The 23,588-nt window shown below is 38.8% G+C and overlaps 1 protein-coding gene across 2 annotated transcripts in view; it reads right to left on the bottom strand.

Moving 5' to 3' along the window:
• Positions 1-23,588, bottom strand: part of PTPN12 (protein tyrosine phosphatase non-receptor type 12) — a 148,013-nt gene that overhangs the window by 7,442 nt on the left and 116,983 nt on the right. For both annotated transcript variants that reach the window (XM_074942540.1, XM_074942541.1), the window contains exons 13-15: positions 12,947-13,923; positions 5,435-5,512; positions 2,258-2,349 (exon numbers count right to left, since the gene is read on the bottom strand). In XM_074942540.1, coding sequence (XP_074798641.1) covers positions 2,258-2,349; positions 5,435-5,512; positions 12,947-13,923 — 1,147 coding nt within the window. The remainder of the gene's footprint in view (positions 1-2,257; positions 2,350-5,434; positions 5,513-12,946; positions 13,924-23,588) is intronic.

Below are 23,588 nucleotides of genomic sequence, written 5' to 3'. Positions count from 1 at the left end.
CAAGCCATTGTGTGTATGAAATTTTAGTTTGTATTGACTTCGCTAATGCTTTTTATGTAGCCTGTTGTAAAACTAGGCAAATATCTAGATGAGTTGATGTACCCCTTGGAAGACTTCTGCATACTCCCAGGAGTACGTGTACTCCTGGTTGAGAGCCACTGGTATAAGGTAAAAGTACACAGACCACCATATTTCACAGGAGAGACCAGGTTTCACGGTCCATGATGTGTTTTTCACAGTCATGAATTTGGTAGGGCTATATTCATTGTTCACAAAGATTCATTTCTACTTTATTTTTGTCAAAATCCACATTTTCTTGCTTTTTATACGAGTAAAAAATAGCTATTCTGATCTTTCTGCTCTCCCCTGCAATTTTCAAGGAAAAACAAGAGTAGTTCGGGGGACTTCAGGTTTGCCTCCAGCTGACACTTCTATTTGCGTATCTAACCGAGGCAAACATTCCACTTTCTATGCTCTCTGTACTCACACAGTTCTACATTGATTTAGTTAAAGTTGTTATAGTATTTTTATTGAAGATGCTACATTGTTGCTTCCCAGCACAGAGTATGAGAAGGGGGCAACTCAATAGCAGGAGCTCAGATGACAACTCAATGATTAATGTGATCAGGGGGTTTGTGAGCTACTGAAGGCAAATGGGCGTCCCCTAAATGGCAACATTCAAGGAGGAATGAGGGGGAAGTTTTATTTAAAACATTAGGTGGACTTCAAACATACATATTAATATATATGAGGGCTGTTAGAAAAATTCAAGACATTTTCTCAGGTCGCTTTTAACGACTAAATTCATTCATGTCACTATTACATTTGCATTTAAGGTTGTTCCTTTCCCTAAACAGCTTTCATATTCCCCTATCTCAGCACAGCATCCATCTAGAATATTAGTAATGACTGCAATAGTAAATAGAATGAAAATTTAAAAAAATTAAAGTGGAATTGATTAACCAGTTAAGTAGCTGAATGATTTGGTCACCACTAGCACAAGATCATTCTAAATCTCTAGCATATTTAGGACATTTTATTACATAGGCCAAGAATTTAGTCTTTCATCCTGACAGGTTTGGAAGTTTCTTTGGACATTTTAATACTCACAGGTTTTCAATGTATTTAATTAACCACAAGATAGAAAGGCCACTTCTACTACAATGTGGTGGAGCTCTTAATGGGGACCTGCAAAGGAATATACTGGGCTGTGCGCAATGTTTCTTCCCCTCTCTTTTTTTGAGCTTGTTTATGATATGAAGAAAGCCTGAAAGGTTGAGTTTTTTTGGTTTATTTGTTTTATTTTTTTCACATTAAAGATACAAGTCTTGGGCAAAAGCTTCCAAAGTGCTTAAGTGTCTTGGGAGACCATGTCCCATTTTCAAAAGACTTCTAAGTGCCTAAATCACTAAGTCACTTTTGAAAATGGGAGTTAGGTGTTCTTGGAAATTTTACCCATAGTCTACCCTGAAAGACAAACAACTGGAAAATAAGTAGGTTTGTCATCAGATTTCACTTAGCGTATCTGAGGCATTAAAAAGTAGTTTTTATTTTAACTGTTTTTGTTAACCAATTTTTTAACTAAAATCACTTGGATGGCAAAATGCTCCCAACCCACATTTCTCAATCATGTAAGACCTCCTCTAACTGTAAAACCTTCATATTCTTTGTACTTTTAAGAAAAACACCTTTTGGAAAAGTTCTCCTCAAGGTCCGTATACATCAAAGGATAGTCATAATCCTAATTTACACTGTAATAAATTTTTTCATTGCAGGTCACCTTTAAAATGTCTACAGTTTTGTATGGGGCAAGGATTAGTGAAATGTAGTTAGTTGCAATGGAAAGGAAAGAAGGATTGTTCCTAGCACTGTAACTTCAGACGGCAAAGGAGAGTAGTTTGAGTGTAGGTAGCATTTAACTCATTTCATAGAACGTTCAATTTCTGATCTTAATTTTCACTTCTGTCTGTAAAGCTAGAAGAGCTCTGTGCTCCCACTTCATCTGAAGTATTGGTGACAAAAAAATGCAGAATGTTAACACTCAACATTCAGAACAGTGTAGAAAAGCAGCTCAGGTTTAAATGCAAAAATTAAATTGGTATAGGTCACCAGTTAAAGCAAAAGTCAGTTAACTTGGTCAGTTGAAGTTTATCAACACTTATAACATTTAAAAAAAATTCTTTTACCATTTGGTTGTATATTCAAAAGGTTAGTTCTAGAAGCCAAAAATTAGCATGGACTTATCACTGATACTTACTGTAGATTCTGTTTGTTCAGGAAGATTCTGATCATGCAGTATACTCCTTTCAGCAGATTGTGAAAACGTAAAAGGCTTGGTCAAAGGTGCACCTAATAAAAATGAAATCTTAAAATCAAAATATATTTCAGAAATTTATACACTGTGATCTCCTGAGTTTCAATACCATACCAAGGACCGTCCTAACAAAACTTTAGAGAGAAGTTACATTAACCACCTTTTCTAAAAGGTCTTTAAAACAAAGAGTATTCACAATATTTCTAATCAACATTTTGTTCAAGACACTTAATGAAGAACTTCCAAGATTACAAACTGCCACCAATCAAAATGCAAAATCACAAAATTCCCTTTTTTGCTTAAAGTTGGATAGAATTTCCTACAATCAGGAAATTCCAGTTGGTAGGCAACTGGGTCAGTTTTTAGGTGAAATTTAAAACAAATGCAATACACCAACTGCGAAAAATTTTATACCTTGAATATATACAATATGTAAAACTTGGAAATGCATGGATATCAGATTCCACTAAATTCTATTTTGACATCTCGGGCTACAATGCAACATTATATGCAAAATAAATATTTTTAGAGGGAGATTAATAGATATTTATAAAGTCATAATTACAGATGGTACAAAGCCAAGGATTATAGACCCCAAAAATTCAGAGCTAAGGTTAGATCTGAAATATCAAAACATTTCAAGCTAAGGAAATGCACAAATAACCATAATTCTTCCCTGTAGTGACACCATACCAAAATAGGATTCAGATTATGGCATTTTAGCATTTTTTGTCTGAATTAAATGTTTAAAGACAGAATTTTCTTCTCACGTCACTACAGGGCAGAAATAAGATTGTTTAGGTGCTGTACATTTTTATACCTTAAGGTGCCTTGATTTCTTTCAGGTTTAACCTTCAGTCTGAATTTCCTGGGTTTGTAACACTTTCTTTTGAGATAATTACAGCATCCCTGATTATTAAAAAAGCTTTAGTACTCAACCTTAATTCCATTTTAAACAATTGTTGTCTGCAAATTTCCTTTAAAAATGTTTCATGCATGGACACTACACAAATTCCAACAATGTTACAGTGTGATCATTTTAATGATTTGAAGATATGAAGCAAAACCCCCTTTTTTGTTTTGTTTTAAATGTTAACTTTTATGACTAGATTCACCAGTACGCTCTGGCTATTTTACCCCACTCTGTAGAAGTGCCAAGCAGTAAGAATGTACACACACCTTCTCCTTCATTAAGTTTTTCCTGTCCTCCAAACTCTCCTGTGTACAAACATGCCACCTAGTTCCCCCAACTGCCTGGATCCTGCATATTTCCCTGTGCACCCCATTTTCTCCTCCCTTTCTGCTCTTTCTTGAATAGATTTGGTTCAACAGGTAGCTTTTATGGAGACATATTTAGGATTAATGGTAATTTTTTGCCATTATTTTTCATAACAAAATTTTCCAGAGTTTAGTGCATTAAATCTTCAGAGAAACTGAAGAATTTGCCCTCATTCAAAATGGGCTTCATCTCCCATTGTTCTCAGTGAGAGATGCCAAGTTGCACTCAAAATGGTGGCCTCCTATGCTGCCAGGAGGTAGAAGAGAACACTCAGACATACTGAACAACAGGAGAGAGATGCTCCTCTCAAAATGGTCACCAAGTGAGGGCAATTGTGGTTTCAGTCTTTGTCATGTCTCATTGTTATCCATCATTTTGAAAGAGGGCTGTGTTGTGGATTTTCTGTAGAACTTTATCTGCTGAATGAGAAACTTTTAGTTACAAAAAATAATTGGGGAAATCTTTTTTTTTTTTTTTTTCCTAATTCTTTAAATGTAGCCTGTGGACAAGATTTCAGTAAGATTGAACTATGTGAGACGTGTGAAGGGTCTGCATTATTCCATTACAGAGATCATTCAGGGCAAAAAAAATTGTTTGAATAGGGTGCTAACTTGCTTAAGGAGCCCATTTTAACTAATTTTGATTCAGACAAAACTGATTTATATATTCTCAGAAAATAAATACTACGCTCCAGCAGTAAGTGCTCTAAAAGGGGTGTGGGAAAATCCAGTTCATCCTTAACTATTGATTCACAAATGGCACTGTCACAACGCAGGTAATTTCTATACAAAATTCTCTAGAGCATTACTAATCTGCCCCAGACCTGATTTACATTAATTCCTTTTATTTCTTTACTAATTAAAGCCACTGCTAGTTTTATGAGTGAAGTATTCGGATACAGACCCAGTGACTGATTTATTAGAGTTGGAAGTGTTGTCTGTTTCAATATGGGCTTTATGTCACAATAGCACTGTGCTTACTAAATGTAACAATATTGGACTAGACTGCTGTTTCTGCAGGACACAATTGAGCAGGGTAACAGGAAGCTGTTTACAGCTCCCTTATTCTCTGCACAGCCCTAGATGTTGCTTAGAGCAGCCTAATGCTATTCTACCATAGGGACTGTTGCCAGCTGATCTGAAGGACCATCTATCAGCTAAGGAGAGAGGAATATAGCATACACCAGCCACACTCCCTCCCCAACCCCTACATTGGGGGTTACAAGGATATTGAGGAAGCAGACAAGCAAATATTTAGCGGAGAGGGGGAAATACAGCCAGACTTCTATCCCTTTGCAGGCTGGAAAATCTGCTCCATTCTCTTCAAACTATCCTTAATATAGTGTTATAAGCTTTTAGTATACTGTATTTTAAGAACATATCCTTTTTTCAGGAAATGTTGACAGGCCATAAACTCAGTTTTTATCAGCACTCCCACCAGCTGTATCCAGGTGCATGTGCAAGTCATAAGACATTACTACATTAATGTATTACTATGCTAAATGGCTGTAGGTATAGAGAGCATACTGATCAAGTTTGCAGATGACAAAGCTAGGAGAGGGGATGCCCATACTTTGGAGGGTAGAGCTAAAATTCAGCGGGATCTTGATAAATTGGAGAACTGGGCTATTGACAACAAAATGAAATTCATCAGAAACAAAATGTACGGTGCTACACTAAGGGATTAAAAAAATGCATAGGGTGGGGGGAAAACTGGATTGGTACCTTCTTATTCTTTAAAACAAACAAAAAGCAGCAGTACCCAGAACTACTATACTGGACTCGTTTTATTCAGGATTATTTTATTCCCCAAACCTGTAAAACGTAACAGAAGAGACTCACTCTGTTCACTTGCTAATACAAATGATTCTGGTGTTCTTTCTGGTAGTGGGGGAGAGGAGTCTTCACTCACATCAGCGTCTAAATCAAATGTATTATTGTAATTAGACAAAGTAAGAATGATGTAGCTTTGTTTAAACAAACAGAATTTCTAACAACACTTAATAGGTCAATTTTCATAAGTCTACAGTATAAGGCATTGTATAAAGAAAAGTTTAAGAACAAATACAGATGCAACAACAGGTTTATACATCAAATGAAACCATTTCCTGTATCATTCTCCTATTTTAGTGTGCAACTCCTTGGGGAAAGGGCAGTGTCTTTGTATTGTTCAGTGATTAGCTCACTGACTGTTCAACAAATCAAATATCAAATGAAAAACTACTTTCTGTTCAGTTGCCTAGTGTCCTTCAGTTTGTGCGGGGCGGGGGCGGAGAAGTATATCCTTAGTGGTGTTTGAGAAGTTTTAAGTAATAAGCTCAAAACAGTAATACAAATAAAGAAAAAACTTAGTGTGCACGTTTAAGGCAACGAAGCAAAAACAATGTTTTGCGCAACCTACTCTGAATTTAAAGAGAATTAGGATGCCTCTGTACTGGAGAGCTCTGCTATTGCTTCTTGGACCTTGATGGTTGCGCCAGTGCCAATAGCAGTAGTGCAGTGTATCCACAGCAGCCATTCTGTTTACTTACAGTTCTGCCCTGTGATAAATGAAGGGGGCGGGATAGCTCCCTTTTATGGACACCCAGACAGCCAGTTAGCTACAAAATCCCTGTTAGTAGTTGTTCTCTACTTGCTTTACCTGTAAAGGGTTAAAAAAGCCCATAGGTAAAAGGAAGGGAGTGAGCACCTGACCAAAAGAGCCAATGGGAGGGCTAGAACTTTTTAAAATTGGGGGAAAAACTTTCCCTGTCTGTTGTTCTCCAGAGAGGAGAGACACAACACCAATGCTGTAAGAAGCTTTAAACCAGGTATGAAAAATCAAATCATACTTAGGAATTACTTATCTGAACCCCAGATATGTAAGTAGATCAGGGAATGTCTAGAAAGATGCGATTATGTTTCTCTTATTTCTTTATGGCTCCTGGACTCCCCAAATGCTTTTGTTTTGCTTGTAACCATTAAGCGGGACCTCAAGAAAAACCATTCTTGCTGCTAAATTATTATATTTGCTCTTTTTAAATCTAGCAATAGCATAAGTTCCCAGATGTATTTTCTTTCTTTTTGTTTTTAATAAAATTTACCTTTAAGAACAGGATTGGGTTTGTGTGTCCTAAGAGGTTTGCGCATATTGTTTAATTAGCTGGTGGCAACAGTGGATTTCCTTTGTTTTCTCTCTCAGCTCTTCCGCGGAGGCAGGTGAAAGGGCTTGAGGGTACCCACAGGGAGGAATTCCCAAGTGCATCTTCCTGGGTCCAAAGGGTTGGGGTTTTTTTTGCACTTGGGTGGTGGCAGCATCTACCCCTCCAAGGTCAGAGAGAAGCTGTAACCTTGGGAGTAATACAAGCCTGGAGTGGCCAGTATTAATTTTTAGAATCCTTGTGGGCCCCCCACCTTCTGCACTTGAAGTGCCAGAATGTGGAATCAGGCTTGACACGCCCCATGTCACACAGCACACGTATCTTCACACAGCACACTAATCAACCTCTGAAGGCATACTGCCTTTCGAGTTTTTAGCCCACAATTTCAGGCTTCCTGAAACAATGGCTTGCGAGAGATTTGGAAAATGTTTCTGCAAGCCCATGAAAATTATGAGAGAAGGGGGGTCAAAATCCCCCAACTCCTTTAGAAACTTAACCATTCATATCCACGGCCTGTTTGCAAAACGGAAACAAAACTGAAGCCAAGACAATTTTCTGCTGGAGGTAAGAGAAGACTACTATTTGTTATTAAATATTATTTTCTTTGCTGATGGTGGGTTTAACTTTATGTAATAGCTTTTGCTGATCCTCCATTTTGTAAATGTATATGATTTTGATTAAGGATATTATAGAAAATGAAGCAGTCTGGTGTCCAGTGAGATTTAATGATACTATGAAGGATAAATTATTCCGCTTAATGAAATTTTAACAGATATACTGAAAACCATCTTTATTTAACACAACACATACAGGCCAGCTGAAGTAATCAATGCAACACACATAATAAAACAGTTTGTAAATAGACACTGTAGGGACAGGAATTGCATCTTCTGTGGATTCAGTCTCTTTCCCTAATCCTGATGAGGGGCAGAGTTGCATGGGAATGCCCAGGAAGAAGCAGGTAAGAATGGCCAGTCCAACATGTAGTGTTCCTGTCTAATGGCACTGTACTGAAGAGCTGGAACATAATGCACATGTGCAGGGAGTCAGAGAGGAACAAACTGCAATTTGCCTCTTGCTCTTCATTTATTTCCTGTGAAGAGCTCCCTGTGGTACTCTTTTCCCAGTAGGCTCATTTCCCTGTCACAATAGATGTATTCCACCATGGCTTCTCTGTCCTCTTCCCTGAATGTACACAAAAAAGGTGGACTGTCCTCAAACTTCTGTTTCTTGTCCTCCACCTCAAATTCTATTACTGTGTATTTTCACACCCCTATGATGGTCACCATTTCATCTCTTGCTCTGCCTTAGCATACAGATAGGTCAAGCATCTGCTCCTTCTGGTGCTGCCTGTTCGCTATCTTGGTGTAACTAACATTTCCAAATTGTGGCCTTGATGCAGTAGTGGTTTCTAAACTGAGAAATAAGGAGAGAGTCACCAGGCATATTAATGTATTGACCATCCTTGAAGTACCAAGGAATGTCAAAAGTAGCACTCATTTCCCTTTTAAATTCAAACTCTAAAGATAATCTGTAAAAGATTTATTTTAGAAAACTGAATATGAGCCCTTTCGCTTCATTATGATTTAGAAAACATTTGGGTTCTTATTTTTACTCACTTGTTGCCTTTGAAATATCAGGAATACGAATTCATGTTTTTCCCAGTTTTGCTGGAAGACTTACCGGATATTTCCAGAGAACATATAGTCAGCTCTCACACCTTAACAGAAAGTTAGGGCATGTTTAATTTTTAACAAAGGCTTCCTTTTTCCAAAATGTTAGTAACAGAACAAAAAGTGTCTACAAATACCTTCCTCTTTCCATTATTAAGCTTTCACTCTAAGCTCATGACATTACTTTCAGAGGAGTAAACTAACAGCAACATATCTTGTTTAGAGGACCTTTCATCGCCCAAGTCCTCATTTAAAGCTTGCTCATCTGCTTGTATCCAGAAAGGGACACTCTGCAAAGAGATCTTCAGCACCCAGAACGGTTTTGGATAAGCCTTTATCCACATCAGTTCTGGATTGGACCACATATGTCCTTTGCACCTTGCCTGGTCCCTCAACAGCACATTGCCAGCTTTTTTGATGCTGTCCAAAATGAACTCAGACTAAAATAAACTCAGATGATGATGTGCTGAGAATATTATCAATGTGTCATAAATAGGTGTCTTCCACTCTGCTGTGGAGCAACTGTCAACATTCCAAGCCTTGTTGCACTGGACCTTCAGACCCTCTATCTTCTCCCAGAATTAATGATACTTTGCTTGGCAAGACATTTGGAACCCAGCTGCAAAACATGGTATTATGAATCGGTTCAGCTGGGAGTAATCTGCTGGTTGCTCCAGGTTCTCAAACACCGTGACACTTCCAAACCAGCTGGCAGCACATTTATATGATGGTTTCTTCTGACATACTACAAAAGTGGCCTGGTAACTCAAGAGATTGTGAAAACACATATACTGACATCCCAAGCACATGCAATCCAATTTGAACGGGTGAAAGGCTTGTTGCAAATTTGACCCTTGTACAATACAGAAGCACCTAAACAACAATTGGTGCGCTGTAATGCACATGAATTGCACTGTTGCAGCTGTTATGCCAGTACTGTTCTCTACCCTGGTGATACAATGGTAGAGATGAACAGATGTCATAATTAACTCAAATGGCATCCACAAAGTCCATGAGCACTGGTGCACTGTTGGAAGCCTGGCATGTGGACTTGCTGGCATGCCTGTAACAGTGGTTAGCATGCCAAAATTTTCTAGTATAGACAAGAAAAGTTCACACACACGTGTACGGTCTCTTCTTTAGGACTTTTAACTAATTATTAGCACTTTCATCTCAAAGTACTCTACAACCAAGTGTCACAAATAGCCTTCGTGCGGTTATGTCACAGGGTGGCTAGCCTCTTAAATGAAGTGGGTCCAGCTTCTCTGGAGACTAAGAGGTGCACCCAGTTGGGAGCCTAATGAGGGGGCAGGTGGCACCTGATTGGGAGTAGGATTAGAGAGAAAACAAGACAAGAGAGCTTGAAAAGGACTGGGGAGGGACTCTACGAAATGAAAAACTGCATGATAGCTCCTTAGACTCTAGGCCCAGGAAGGGCAGGAATAAACTATCTAGCTATGAAGAACAGCAAATCCCCATCAGAAAGAAGGGAGGCCCAGGGCAGAAAAAACTGTACCTGGATGTGAGGAGCAGCAGAAAGACTTCAGGAAGCGGTACGCCTGGGAAGGGAAGAAACTGGGACGAACTGCAAGCAGCAGCATAAAACCTTAACAGGAAGGTGCAAAGTCTGAAGAACCTGGTATAATAGGCTGAGACTGAGAAAAATAAAACCCCAATGAAAGAGCTGTTTCAAACATAAGTGTCTGCATGGTAATCTTTAAGAGACAACATGGTGCATAGTCCTAGTGTGACACTGTGGATGATGACTCCTGATCACCTATACATGGTTCTGTTTAAGGGAAAGAAACCCATCAGCTTAGGGGTGGTGCTCCACTGAGGCCTGCTCCATTTGAATAATTTCTCAGAAAGGGCAAACTGCTACTGCAGCACTGAAAATCTTAGTCATACAATCAAAGCATAAAGCCTAAACAGCCCGTCAAGGGTATTAAGCACAATTTATAATCCTCATTTTAAGACCAGCCCTTGAATGTTTTTGCACCAGCATATTCTCTAATACAACACAACTGGTTACCAGGAAGAACTGCATTTGACCATTAAACATGGTTCAATCCGCATAATACAAGGGAGACAGGTGAACCCACAACGACCAGGCGGCACATATATGACAAACTAGAATCTACCACAATTTAAAACCTTAAAGGGGAGAGTCCTCTGCCTAAAATGTTTTATCAAGTCTTCTAGAAACCACAGTTCAGAGTTCATTTTTAAGTTCTCTCTCTCTCTCTCACACACACACACATTTCTGATGCAGCAATTCCATTGATCAAGCCTCTGGGTGCTATGTTCTTTTCAGTCTTTCATCACCTTTATACCACACCTTGCATTCCCATCTTTTTTACATCTCACTTTTATGTCCTCACAGTATCCATGCCAGGAGAACATGGCTAACATGTTCAGACATGAGGAGATAGACTTGAACATTATCATAACTTGGGACTGACAACAGCAAAATAGACATAGCAACAGCCCTGGGTGAGAACACCAAAAGCCCGAGTAGAAATACATTGAAAATAAACAGTTTAATATGAATTTACCTGTTTTTTTACTAGTCTCAAGACAGACCATTTTGGCAGATATGCTAAATAGGGGACGGAAGCAAAGGGTATTTGCTTTTTGGTACGTATCTTATGATTTTAAAAAAACCTTAAAATAGGAATTAGCTACTTTTAACCCTTAGACTATGTGCAAGCTATGCTTGTAGAAAGAATTTAATCCTGAAGCACCTGTAAAGATAGTGTTCTTTTAGATTTGTCAAAAGATAGTATGCTTTTAAATATAGGTCATTTCTGACAGAAGCATAGCCTAGGAAAAAATATAAAAACTTCCAAAACACTTCTCTGAAGCGGCAGCAAAGGGATCACGCTTCGTTTAAGAAAGTTGACTTCAACATCTCATATCACTGAACACCTTCCTCTCATTTTGGGCCATTCAAGATGGTGGCACGCACAAAAATCAGTAAACTGCTTCATTATAATTATCTTAATTTTAAAAAGGCGTCAACTATATTCAAGAACTTTGTCAAACATGGTTTACTTGATGCCACAAATCTGAATGATTTAGTCAATATGTGATGGTTCATAAAAATATAAGAATGGCCACTCTGGGTCAGATCAATAGTCCATCTAACTCAGTATCCTGCATTCTAACAGTGGCTGATGCGTCAGAGGGAACGAACAGAACAGGGCAATTATTGAGTGAGCCACCCTTGTCATCAATTCCCAGCTTCTGGCAGTCAGAGGTCTAGGTACACCCAGAGCATGGGGCCATATCTCTAACTATCTTGGCTAATAGCTATTCATTGACCTATCCTCAGTGAACTTTTCTAATTCTTTTTTTTAACCCAGTTATGCTTTTGGTCTTCACAACACCTACTGGCAAGAGTTTCATAGGTTGACTGTGTGTTGTGTGAGAAAGTACTTCCTTTGTTTTAAACCTGCTGCCTATTAATTTCATTGTGTTATGTGAAGGGGTAAATAACACTTCCTTTTTCACTTTCTTCACACCATTCATGATTTTATAAACTGTATTACATCACCACTTAGTCCTTTCTTTTCGAAAGTGAACAGTCCTGTCTTTTTAATATCTCCTCATATGGAAGCTGTTCCATACTCCTAATCGTTTTTGTTGCCCGTCTCTGTACTTTTTCCCAGTGTGTGTGGTTTTTTTTGTTTTTTTAAAGATAAGGGAACCAGAACTGCACGCAGTACTCAAGTTGTGGCTGTACCATTGATTTATATAGTGGCATAATGATTTTCGGTCTTATCTATTCTTCCTAATGATTCCTAACATTGTTAGCTTTTTGACTGTCGCTGCACATTAGTGTTCGATGTCACCTGCTCAATTATGTTTAACATCTTTCTTTTGAATGGAACTAGGGTGTAAGCCTACCTTCCTCACCCCATTCTGGTGCAGCGAACTGCAAAAACCACAGAGCCCATCAGTAGTATTAGAAATGCATCTTCTATTCACAACATAACACGTTTCTCAAAGAGTGATAAAGCAAAGATGACTGTTTTACTTTAACCAGTGGTGACAGCAGCCAGATAAATTACTCAGAAGGGTGTATTGCTGCTATGTTTTTTTTTTTTTTTTACTGTGAATGTAGTTATCCAAACTAATTGGATATCCAACATTTAACAGACTGTGATATTTGTTAAGTACACAAAAAATTTACACTAATATTTCCAAGTATCCAAAGTGGTGGAATGAAGGGGCAACCTAACTTCAGATGAGAAGAATGAGACGGTTGAAAAGGTAGAAACAGGCTATTCATGGAGTAAATGTTTCTCAATACAGCACTCAAGGCAGTTTATCAAGGTTTGTAGTAACAATACAACAGGGTTAACTCACAGGAGATTGGGAAACTAAATTAGATTGTTGCAGAAGCAGCCATACTGTCAATTTAAAGTTTAAGATTTGTAATTAAATATTTCTTTGAAATACTGTCTTAAATTATAAAATATTTTCCCACTCTACAGATTAAAAGTGACAAATACAGCTGAAATACAAAAAAAACCTACCTTTTTCCTCTTCAGAATGTCTTATGCTTGGAACATCTTGTCTAGCAATGGACATTGATAATACTTTTCTAGCAGAAATGTTTTCAGTACTAGTTGAAGCAGAAACTGTGGCACTTGCGGTTGAAATATTAGACATACTTTTGGTCATGGGTCCATCAACGTTCCTCTCATCTGTGTCAGAATCATCGGAATGAAGAGGATTAGTGAAACAGAGGGGTGCTCTAACTAAAAGTGTACTGCTCCGATGATCAACTGTTTCACTGGAAGAGCATTCCACTTGAGATGTGGGGTTTGGTACCAGAGAGGCAGTTTTAATACTGTGACTTAAGACATCTGAGGACATAGCCTCAGATGCAGATGTAGGCAGTGCATTTTCAGGCCCATGTAGTGACCACGTGGCATGCCCCTTCTCTTTGAGAAGCAGACGGTCTGGTCTTGGTGGAGCATCAGAATCCTTCTGGCTCTGCAGCCCTTCCAGTGAAGCTACTACGGCTTTGTTAGATTGTGGCACACTGTATTCCATACTAGAGTTTTGAAAAGAGTCTACAAGTGAATCCCCTGAACTATGATCCAGTGGCTTAGAGTTCTTATGCATTACACAAGATGAAACAGACTTCATTTTAATTGCATGTCCTCGGTTCAAAAGAGTATTCCCATCAAAGCTTCGTGGTCCCTCCTGAAGAGGTACCTTCTTAATTTCAAAACTTAAGTTGCGCTCCAGCTTTTTCTCCACACGTTCATTGGGTTCATTTTTCCCTGAATGTTCTGTTGATTTATTATAGTTTTCATTGAGGTCTGTTGAATGGTCTGATGAAACCATGTGCAAAACTGGCTTTGGATGGTATCTATCATTGTCCTGCCACACAGTAGTGACTGTCGGATAAGCTGAAGGAGGAGATGGTGTTAAGATGGGTGGTACTGGGTGAGGCTCTGGAGGCTGCAAGATTTCTTCCTTAACATCTCCTTCTACAAGACAACTGCAAAAAAGTAATTATGTAAATTCTCTGTACTTCAGCATCATCACATCTAATATTATAGCTCAAAAAATTCTGAAACATCCAACATACATTAATCTTAAACCATGGGCAACACTTCTACTGCTTGCCAAAAATGGTTGTATAATATGGCTGACAGAGCAGATATGAACCAAGCACAACAGTATAAATGGCAAGGGAATAGTTGATAAGTCTTCCAAAATATAACTTGAAAAAGATGCTTGATAATGCCACAAATACTAACTTTTAAGGCCAGATCTTACAAACCTTAACCCATAAAATAGCTTCAAAGCAGATTTTCCCTCACTTTTCTCCCCACAGCTGACTCTACAGAGCATTTGTAGAATGGTCAGACCTTCTTAAGAACATAAGAACAGCCACACTGGGTCAGACCAAAGGTCCATCTAGCCCAGTATCCTGTCTTCAGACAGTGGCCAATGCCAGGTGCCCCAGAGGGAATGAACAGAACAGGTAATCATCAAGTGATCCATTCCCAGCTTCTGGCAAACTGAGGCTACGGGACACCATACCCGCCCATCCTGGCTAATAGCCATTGTGACAATACTCCCTGAAAGATTTTCTGAGGAAAAAAACCCAATTGGATTCATAGGAGCATAAAGCACCCTCTAAAAACCACTGCTTTTAGTGAAGCTAGGAAAAAATCCCTATATTTAAACAAAAATAGAAATATTTGGAAAGATATCTTAGAAACACACTCTTTTTGGTTCTCAATCCCTCTCAACTTTAGCTCAGTTTGTTGCCCTCGTCCTTCCCAAATAAAAGTCTATTTGACATTTAGAGACATTTTAAACAAAACACATTTTCTCCATAGATTTAATGGCAGTATTGTGAATATAGATTCAGTTTTTGTTACTCTGAACATTAGTTTATACACTAACATGTCGATGGCATAGCTTCAGTGAGTTACATACAGTATATAAGAACAGATTCATCTATTGGAGTATCTGATTTGTTGACAAGAAATTTCATTACCACCTTTTTTGGGAGAGAAAAGCAACAGGGGTAAGGTCAAAGACACCTCTGCAAATTTGTTTTAGTGAAATTAGTAGAGCGGATTTTGACAGGAGTTTACAATTTATACTATTTATATTAAGTGTTGGTAGAAAGTTTGTAGTTTTTGAGAAAGGGAGAAATATTTTAGGTAGGTGTGTGTAAGATATACAAAATAGGTATCTAATAAAATTTACTGTAAGGTGACACTGAAGTAACAGGTCTTCTTGATGTTAAAATAATTAAAATGACTTAAGATTTATTTAAGAAGTCTACACACAGGAATCACTTGTTATATAGAGGTAGGTATTTTTCAGGGCCATTAAAATTGGGGGGGTCTTTTCCACTATGAGAATAAAAAGCGTACTATCTACTGGGGTGTGAAATTAATGCAAGCAGGGGAAAAAGAGTAAAACATTTTTATGAAGATTTTTGATGCAGAAGCAATTAAATATAATCTGGTGTCATGTATGCTGGAGACTTTGATACTTGGGTATGAGATATCAGTAGATGAACTTTGGAGAGTAATTTTTCAATAACCACATTTCCACAAGAGGATTTGAATACATTTACTCGAAGTGAATCAATTTCCCCTACAGTAAAATTAAGAAAAATGCATTAAGACACTTTCATTCAGCGGATGGCATTATTATTACAAGGGAAAAACGTGTCAAGCACAGGATTATATGCAAGAACAATTATGTGGTTTATACAATTAATTGCCCTTGTGATGTCATACCTACATGAAAGGGGGAAAAAAAAAAGTGAGAAATTTTACCCAGAAGAGTGAACTCAAACCTTGGGTTAGGCTTTTAAAGAGTATGGGACATCCGTTATCCAGGCTTCATGCCCAAGTTCCATAAGATATGAGTAAATTTTGATGCAAGAAAAAAATTGGAATTTTGACAGACTTTGAATACTGTTTTTCTGCATAAGCGAATCCAAATAATGGAATTTCAATGTTTTTTGGCCTAACAGCTGATTCTAACGTTTGGGTTCACTATACAGGAATTTTACTCATGATATCTAGTAATATCCCTTCTAGCTTGTTAAAAATGGCTTGGCAAAAAATCTCTTGCAGCCATCTTATTGTGATTAAGAGAAGAGTGGTTAACTGGAGCCATTCTTTAGAAAAATTTGGTTCAATTCTCACAGAGTGTAAACCAGAGATGTGCTGAGCACCTGCAACATCCATTGATTCTGCAAAGTGGATGATCAACACCTCTCAGGAACAGGTTCCTATTGTCTTCTTAAGTAATATGTCATTGCTTTAAGATGTTATAGTTTGTCAAACAGGAGTAACATAGCTATGTGAATTCAAATATTGGGTATGTAATATATTTGAATATTTGTTTGTTCACATCCTCAGGAAGACTTTGGCTAAAATGTCAATGTGATGTGATGTGCCTGTCACTTTTACAAGAAGGCTGCACCACTCTTGAAGATTATGTAAACGAATTTCTGAGACGTTCAGCAAGCCACTAAAGAACAAGATTTTAAAATTAGACTCTAATATGCTATTTCGTGTTCTGGAGAACGTCTACTTGTCCCTGGATTTATAGATAAAGTTTATCTAAAAACAGTGAAATACTATTTCAGATTACTGACACCTTTCAAAAACAAAGCAGAGGTGAGTCTGACCCAAAAGAGCACAAGAAAAACTCCTTATGACTTAGGTCTGCTGCTTCCAGCAGAGTAGGAGAGATGTTTCCAGGATACTAAAAACTGCTTAGTTATCTTCATAGCTTGTATAAAGGTGAAGAATAGTTTATGTAGCAACGTAAGTATTTTTTTTTCTATGAAATCTGTCACAGTAAGCCCTGGGGAGAAAAGCTTTTAGATCTTAATCACCTTATTACTCCTCATAGCATTTAAATGAACTTCAATATAAAGATGTACTACATTTTCATAATCATTACACAGCTTTCATTATAAAATCTGAATATGCCCTGATTTGGAAGTTAACAGTTTGTTACTTTTTAAAAATAATTTTAACTCAAACTAATTTATTGTATAGTGCCCTAAAGTATACTGGATGTTTCAGAAAAGGAAGATAATCTACGCCCAACAAAGTTTACAATCTAAAAATGTATAAACACAATAAGTGAGATGACAAATAATAGGAAGAGGCTGGGTAATGCAAATATGGAAAAGCATTTCTATAAGTGCACCCATCCTCCAACCATGCACCAAAGGATTAATAAAATAGACCATTTAAATTTTAAATCACTCTGTGCTTAGTGGAAAAGTGCAACTGTATTAAAATAGGGCAAAATGTAGTTCAGATTTAAATGAGGACTGGCTAGCGTCCAAATGAAAAACCCTCAATCCATGGTTACTCTGTTTAACACACTGTGGAGTTTTATCATCAAATAAAAGAGTGATGTCAAGGTCATGGAATGCAGCTGCTACGATTAACCAAAAATAGATACTGAGCTCTGCATTCTTCTGCATAATTAAAAGAGGAACATTAAACCCTATGTAAGTGGGCTGAGGCTAGACACCATATTATTCGACTTTATTTAAGCATCAGATCTTATTCAGCCATAAGGGAGAAACATTACAATTTGCTTAACTTGTCAGAAACTGAATTATAGGTTAAAACATATACCCATGCCTCAGGAATGATCAAAAATAGCCCATTGGTGATTTTCTAGAAAAAAATAGTTAAATGAAAAATGTTTTTAAAATCACCACTAACAAATTATTAGCAGCCAACCGATTCTTGAACGGTTTTTAATTTTAGCCTAACTGAATATGTGTTAAAAGGTTCTTCAGAGTTTGAAATGTGGCAGAGGAATTGCTTGCCATTATGGCATGCAGCTTCATTCACAGTAAGTGGCAATTTGACTTGTATCATCATCATCAACATTCTAATCTCCTCTCCCAAATAAAGAACTATTGTGTTTTCTATAGAAACAGAAACTAAATCAGGATGATGTAGAAACACTGTCATGTTTCTTTTACCACCAATTTCCTTCTCTCACGCCTTCTATTTTCCCATTTCTCGTTCAGCATTGCCTTATCTTTGTACGTTTGTGAAATATTTCAGCTGTAATTAGTTTAATCATTTAAATGTTGGGTCTAAAGGATACTATCAGTTTGAAAAAAGTTACCATTTTTCATCCTACTGAACACCAATTCCCATTATCCTTTTCCTTTACAGGTGTCTTACTCTCTAGCAAACAAAGCTACCAAGTAATTAGGTAAGAGAGCTTCAAGGACTTGGCTCACTGAAAGATACCTGTGTAATTTAAACACCTCCTTCGGATCCTAAAGAACCAGCACATCACTGCTGGAGTTGAAGTAATTGAGTTCTACTGTACCGAAATAAGTCTAAATTGCAAGTTAATCAAAGCTCTGGCTTTGCAGCTAACAGTAGGAACAAAATTAATTCTCCCCAGTCTAAAGTACTTAGATAAAAAAATCAGGTGTGGCTATTGTATCAGGCACGAATACTGTAATACTAGAGTCTGAGATTTACTAAGGCAGTTAGCATGAGCACTAGTTACAGAACTTCCCGACTCAACGGCTCCCAGAATTAACTATACGATGCTGTTATCAGATGAAATTGGGACAGCATGAAATGTTCTTACTCACAAGTTAGTGGCAGCACTCAAAATTTTTTCTTAATTTTTTTTAACATTTTGCCAATATCAAGTTCAAACAATCTACCTAAAGATGATTATGTTCAATAAGGAATCACTATTTGCTCATATTATAGAAACATTTTAAAATGTTTTGTACTGTGTTATAACTTGTTATAATTCCAAAACCATTAAGGAATGTTACTGGAAGATTCTATTGGGAAGTAAAACAAGACAAAAAAGTGTACTTAAGACATCCTTTTCATGTGAATTAAAAACTAAAAACATCAAGAAACAAGAATCTACTAGAATTCTATGAGGGGGTCAACAAACGTGGACAAGGGGGATCCAATGGATATAGCGTATTTAGATTTTCAAAAAGACTTTGACAAGGTCCCTCACCAAAGGCTCTTAAGCAAAGTAAGCTATCGTGATAAGAGGGAAGGTTCTCTCATGGATTGGTAACTGGTTAAAAGATAGGAAGCAAAGGGTAGGAATAAACAGTCAGTTTTCTGAATGAAGAGAGGTAAATAGTGGTGTCCCCCAGGGGTCTGTACTGGGACCAGTCCTATTTGACATATTCATAAATGATCTGGAAAAAGGAGTAATCAGTGAGATGGCAAAATTTGCAGATGATACAAAACTACTCGAGATAGTTAAGTCCCAGGCAGACTGCGTAGAGCTACAAAAGGCTCTCAAAACTGGGCGACTGGGCAACAAAATGGCAGAAGAAATTCAAATGTTGATAAATGCACAGTAATGCACATTGGAAAACATAATCCCAACTATACATATAAAACGATGGGGGTCTAAATTAGCGGTTACCCCGCAAGAAAGATCTTGGAGTCATTGTGGATAGTTCTCTGAAAACATCCACTTAGTGTGCAGCAGCAGTCAAAAAAGCGAACAGAACGTTGGGAATCATTAAGAAAGGGATAGATAATAAGACAGAAAATATATTGCCTCTATATAAATCCATGGTACGCCCACCTCTTGAATACTGTGTGCAGATGTGGTTGCCCCATCTCAAAAAAGATACATTGGACTTGAAAAAGGTTCAGAAAAGGGCAACAAAAACGATTAGGGGTTTGGAACGGTTGCATATGAGAAGAGATGAAGACTGGGACTTTTCAGCTTGGAAAAGAGACAACTAAGGGGGACTACGATAGAGGTCTATAAAATCATGACTGGTGGGGAGAAAGTAAATAAGGAAGTGTTATTTACTCCTTATAACACAAGAACTAGGGGCCACCAAATGAAATTAATAGGCAGCAGGTTTAAAACAAATAAAAGGAAGTATTTCTTCATACAATGCACAGTCAACCTGTGGAACTCCTTGCCAGAGGATGTTGTGAAGGCCAAGACTATAACAGGGTTCAAAAAAGAACTAGATAAATTCATGGAGGATAGGTCCATTAATGGCTATTAGCCAGGATGGGCAGGGATGATGTCCCTAGCCTCTGTTTGCCAGAAGCTGGGAATGGATCAGTTGATTACCTGTTCTGTTCATTCCCTCTGGGGCACCTGGCATTGGCCACTATCATAAGATCGGATACTGGGTTAAATGGGATATGGCTGGTTGGACTTGGGTCTGCGTACTACAGTGTGGACACCAGAGCCCCAGGTTAGGTCAAAAAAATTTTAAGCTAGGGTTGGCAATCATGGATTCTCAAACCCAGGGTCCCCTGACATGAGTCCTGCTAACCCTGGGCTTACCTTGCAGTGTAGACATACCATTAGAAAGGAAGGTATCTTACAGATGTGCAGCTTTCCAGTTGATCTTTAATTTGCTGCTTGTGTATCTGCCTACAAATAAAGGTTTTCACAGGTTTCAAATGCTGACATAAGAATGGCCATACTGGGTCAGACCAAAAGGTCCATCTAACCCAGTATCCAATCTTACTATAGTGGCCAGTGCCAGGTGTTATAGTCTTGGCCTTCACAACATCCAGAACTTTTGCTATATTTCTGAAGCTTTGGGAGCAGCTTGCCCTGGACCCTCCTGTATAAGATCATATGCATGAGGGTGGGCATGCAAGTCCAGAAGCAGATTGCTGTAACTGTTTAGACGCTGGCTGTCCCAGACTGTTACAGGTCCATTGCCATCCATTTGGTGCTGGAAAGTCTACTATTGGTAAATGGTGGCAGAGATTTGACACAAGCAGGTGTGTGGTTTAGATGGAAACCAAACCAGCTCACCTGTATGTTAGGTTTGTTCTGAATAGGTATTAGTTTTATAAGAATATATTTAGACTATGAAATGCTTGTAAATTGCTGCATGCATTAATCTCACTTGTCTGTATTCCATGTTACAAGGTAAAATGTAAGTTTGTTTTATAAAATTGTAAAAATGCCTGCTTTGAACTTGTGAACGGAGACAGGAAGAGTGGTTCTCACCACCCACCAAGACAAACTATCAAGACATTTATATATATATATCTCTCCTCACTGTATTTTCCACTGAATGCATCCGATGAAGTGAGCTGTAGCTCACAAAACCTTATGCTCAAATAAATTGGTTAGTCTCTAAGGTGCCACTAGTACTCCTTTTCTTTTTGCGAATACAGACTAACACAGCTGCTACTCTGAAACCTATCAAGACTTGGTGGGCCCTCTAGGACAAAGAGCTTTCTTGATTGCCCCATCCACCCATGAAGAATTTATATGCAGGAGCACTCATCCCATTGGTTTGTACTCTGGTGAAAGGCCATATAAAGGGGCTCACAAGAAGAAATAGTTCTCTTTGCTGTCTGAACTCTCACAGGGCCAGAGACACCAAACCAAAGCACAGATCCCCAGGGTCAACCTGGATCCACCCTGTAAGACATTTTGAACATAGAGATTACTACATTTCTGTCACCTTCAGAAACCATAGATGGTAACTCATTTGTGTATATATGTTTGCTTGCTTTAACCTGTAAATAACTAATTTCTTTTTCCTAGGCCTGGTCTACACTGGGGGGGAGTGGGAATCAATCTAAGATACGCAACTTCAGCTACGAGAATAGTGTAGCTGAAGTAGACGTATCTTAGATTTAGAATCACTTCACGTCCTCACAGCGCAGGATCGACTGCAGCCGCTGCCCCATCAACTCCGCTTCCGCCTCTCGTCATGGTGGAGTTCTGGAGTAGACAGCTGAACGATCGGGGATCGATTTATCACGTCTACACTAGACATGGCCTTAGTTAATAAACTATTTAGATAGTTTATTACAGGATTAGCTACAAGTGTTGTTTTTGGTGTAAGATCTAGGGTACGTGACTGGTCTCTTGGGACTAGAAACAACCTGAATATTTTGTGATTTTTGGTGACAAGACAGTCCCCTTGGGCTCTCCAGTCTGTCTGTGACTCCATGTAAGACTACTACAATGATCCAAGAGTTCATATTTGTTACTGGGCTGGTGAAATCAAATTATAGAATATACCACCAGTTTGGGGTATCTGCCCTGTTTTTGACGATCTGTCCTGAGGTAGGCACTCAAAGTTATGAGCCACTCCAAACAGTGTGACAAATAGGGTTTCCAAACTGCAACGGGACCATTGCTGGGACTCATGCTCATCGTGTGCCCATCTCAAGGAGCACATGAATTCATAAACCGCAAAGGGTCTTACTCCATAGTTATGAAGGACCTTGTGGACAACAGAGGCTGAATTATGAACCTCAATGTTGACTGCACTGGAAAAGTTCATACCACCAGGGTTTTCCCACCAACTGAGACAGGCTGGGACACTATTCCCACCACATGACTGTCATAAACAGGTACTCACTGTTATTCTCAGGGACCCAGCATGTCCCTTTTTGCTTTGTGAAACCATACCCTGATCTTACAGGCCCTGGCAAAAAAAGGTTTAATTACAGTCTCAGCAGGTGCAGAGTGGTGATGGAATGTACGTTTGGCCTATTGAAATCCTGCTGGCAATATTTACAGACCTGTTTGGATTTCAGTGTCACCAAAGCCACCATTACTGTGGCTTGCTGTGTTCTTCATAATCTTTGTGAAGCCAAAGGTGAGCCATTTCCCCAAATGGAAATATGACAGACACTCAGCCACAAAGTGCACCTAACACAGCTGCAGCTGGATACACCGGGACAACAGAAATTAGGGATGCTTTGTGTTCCCACATTATGGACTGGCAAGGGCCAGTGGCAGAGGGAGAATAGTATGTTTATGAATGTGCTTGTTGGGGGTGGGGGTCGGGTAAGCATTGATTACTTTTGTGGCAGGGGATTTGATCACCATGTACTGTCCTTTTGAATGACATGACTGCTTATTATGAAATGCGGGGGCGGGAGGGGGGAAAAACAGTATAGATTGATGTTTATAGCTGTATTGAGACACGGGTTTTGCATGAACAGGAGTGGGAAACCTCTCTCTCGCTCATTTTCATCCAGCCTGCAGGCCACATACATTCAACTCACCCACCGGGGAGGGAGACTTGGGGCTTCCCCCGCCTTCGGTGGGGCGAGCCGGCACTCACGGGGGGGCTGGAGCCACGAGCACTGGCTTGCCCTGCTGTGGGTGGAAGCCCCAAACCTCAATGCCCCCCATGCAAGTGAGTTGAACGTATGCAGCCCGCCACTGATTTTTTTTGATGGGTCAATGTCCCCTGACACAGAAAAGGTTCCCCACCTCTGGCATACAACCTCCCATGCGTTTATTTTTAGTATATGATGTGTTGCCGTGACAATAAAATTTCTTTACAAAATGAAAACCTTTATTTTCAGACATGTATTGGAAAAGTACAATATTAAACTGCTGCCTGGCAGGCCAGCTGCCTTTAGCACACCAAATCATCAGCAACACCAAAAGCTTTAAAAATAACCAAGAGCCAAGTGCATAAACAAGTGCAAATAGTTGAACTATATACAAGATACCCTCCATGTTTGCCACACACTTGCAGCCAGGACAGGGGTGTCCACGGGGGAGAGGTTCAATACTGAGGACCGCGTGAGACACATTTGCCCTGTCCTGTCACTAATAGGGCCCCAGTGAATGGGCCACCCAGTCATGGAGTTGTCCAAGCTGTTCCTGGAATGCAGGCCAAAG

Source organism: Natator depressus, chromosome 1 (genome assembly GCF_965152275.1).
Source record: "Natator depressus isolate rNatDep1 chromosome 1, rNatDep2.hap1, whole genome shotgun sequence".
NCBI classification, from domain to species: Eukaryota; Metazoa; Chordata; order Testudines; family Cheloniidae; genus Natator; species Natator depressus.
Note: the sequence above shows the minus strand (reverse complement) of the source record. Positions and strands in the feature narration are given on the sequence as shown.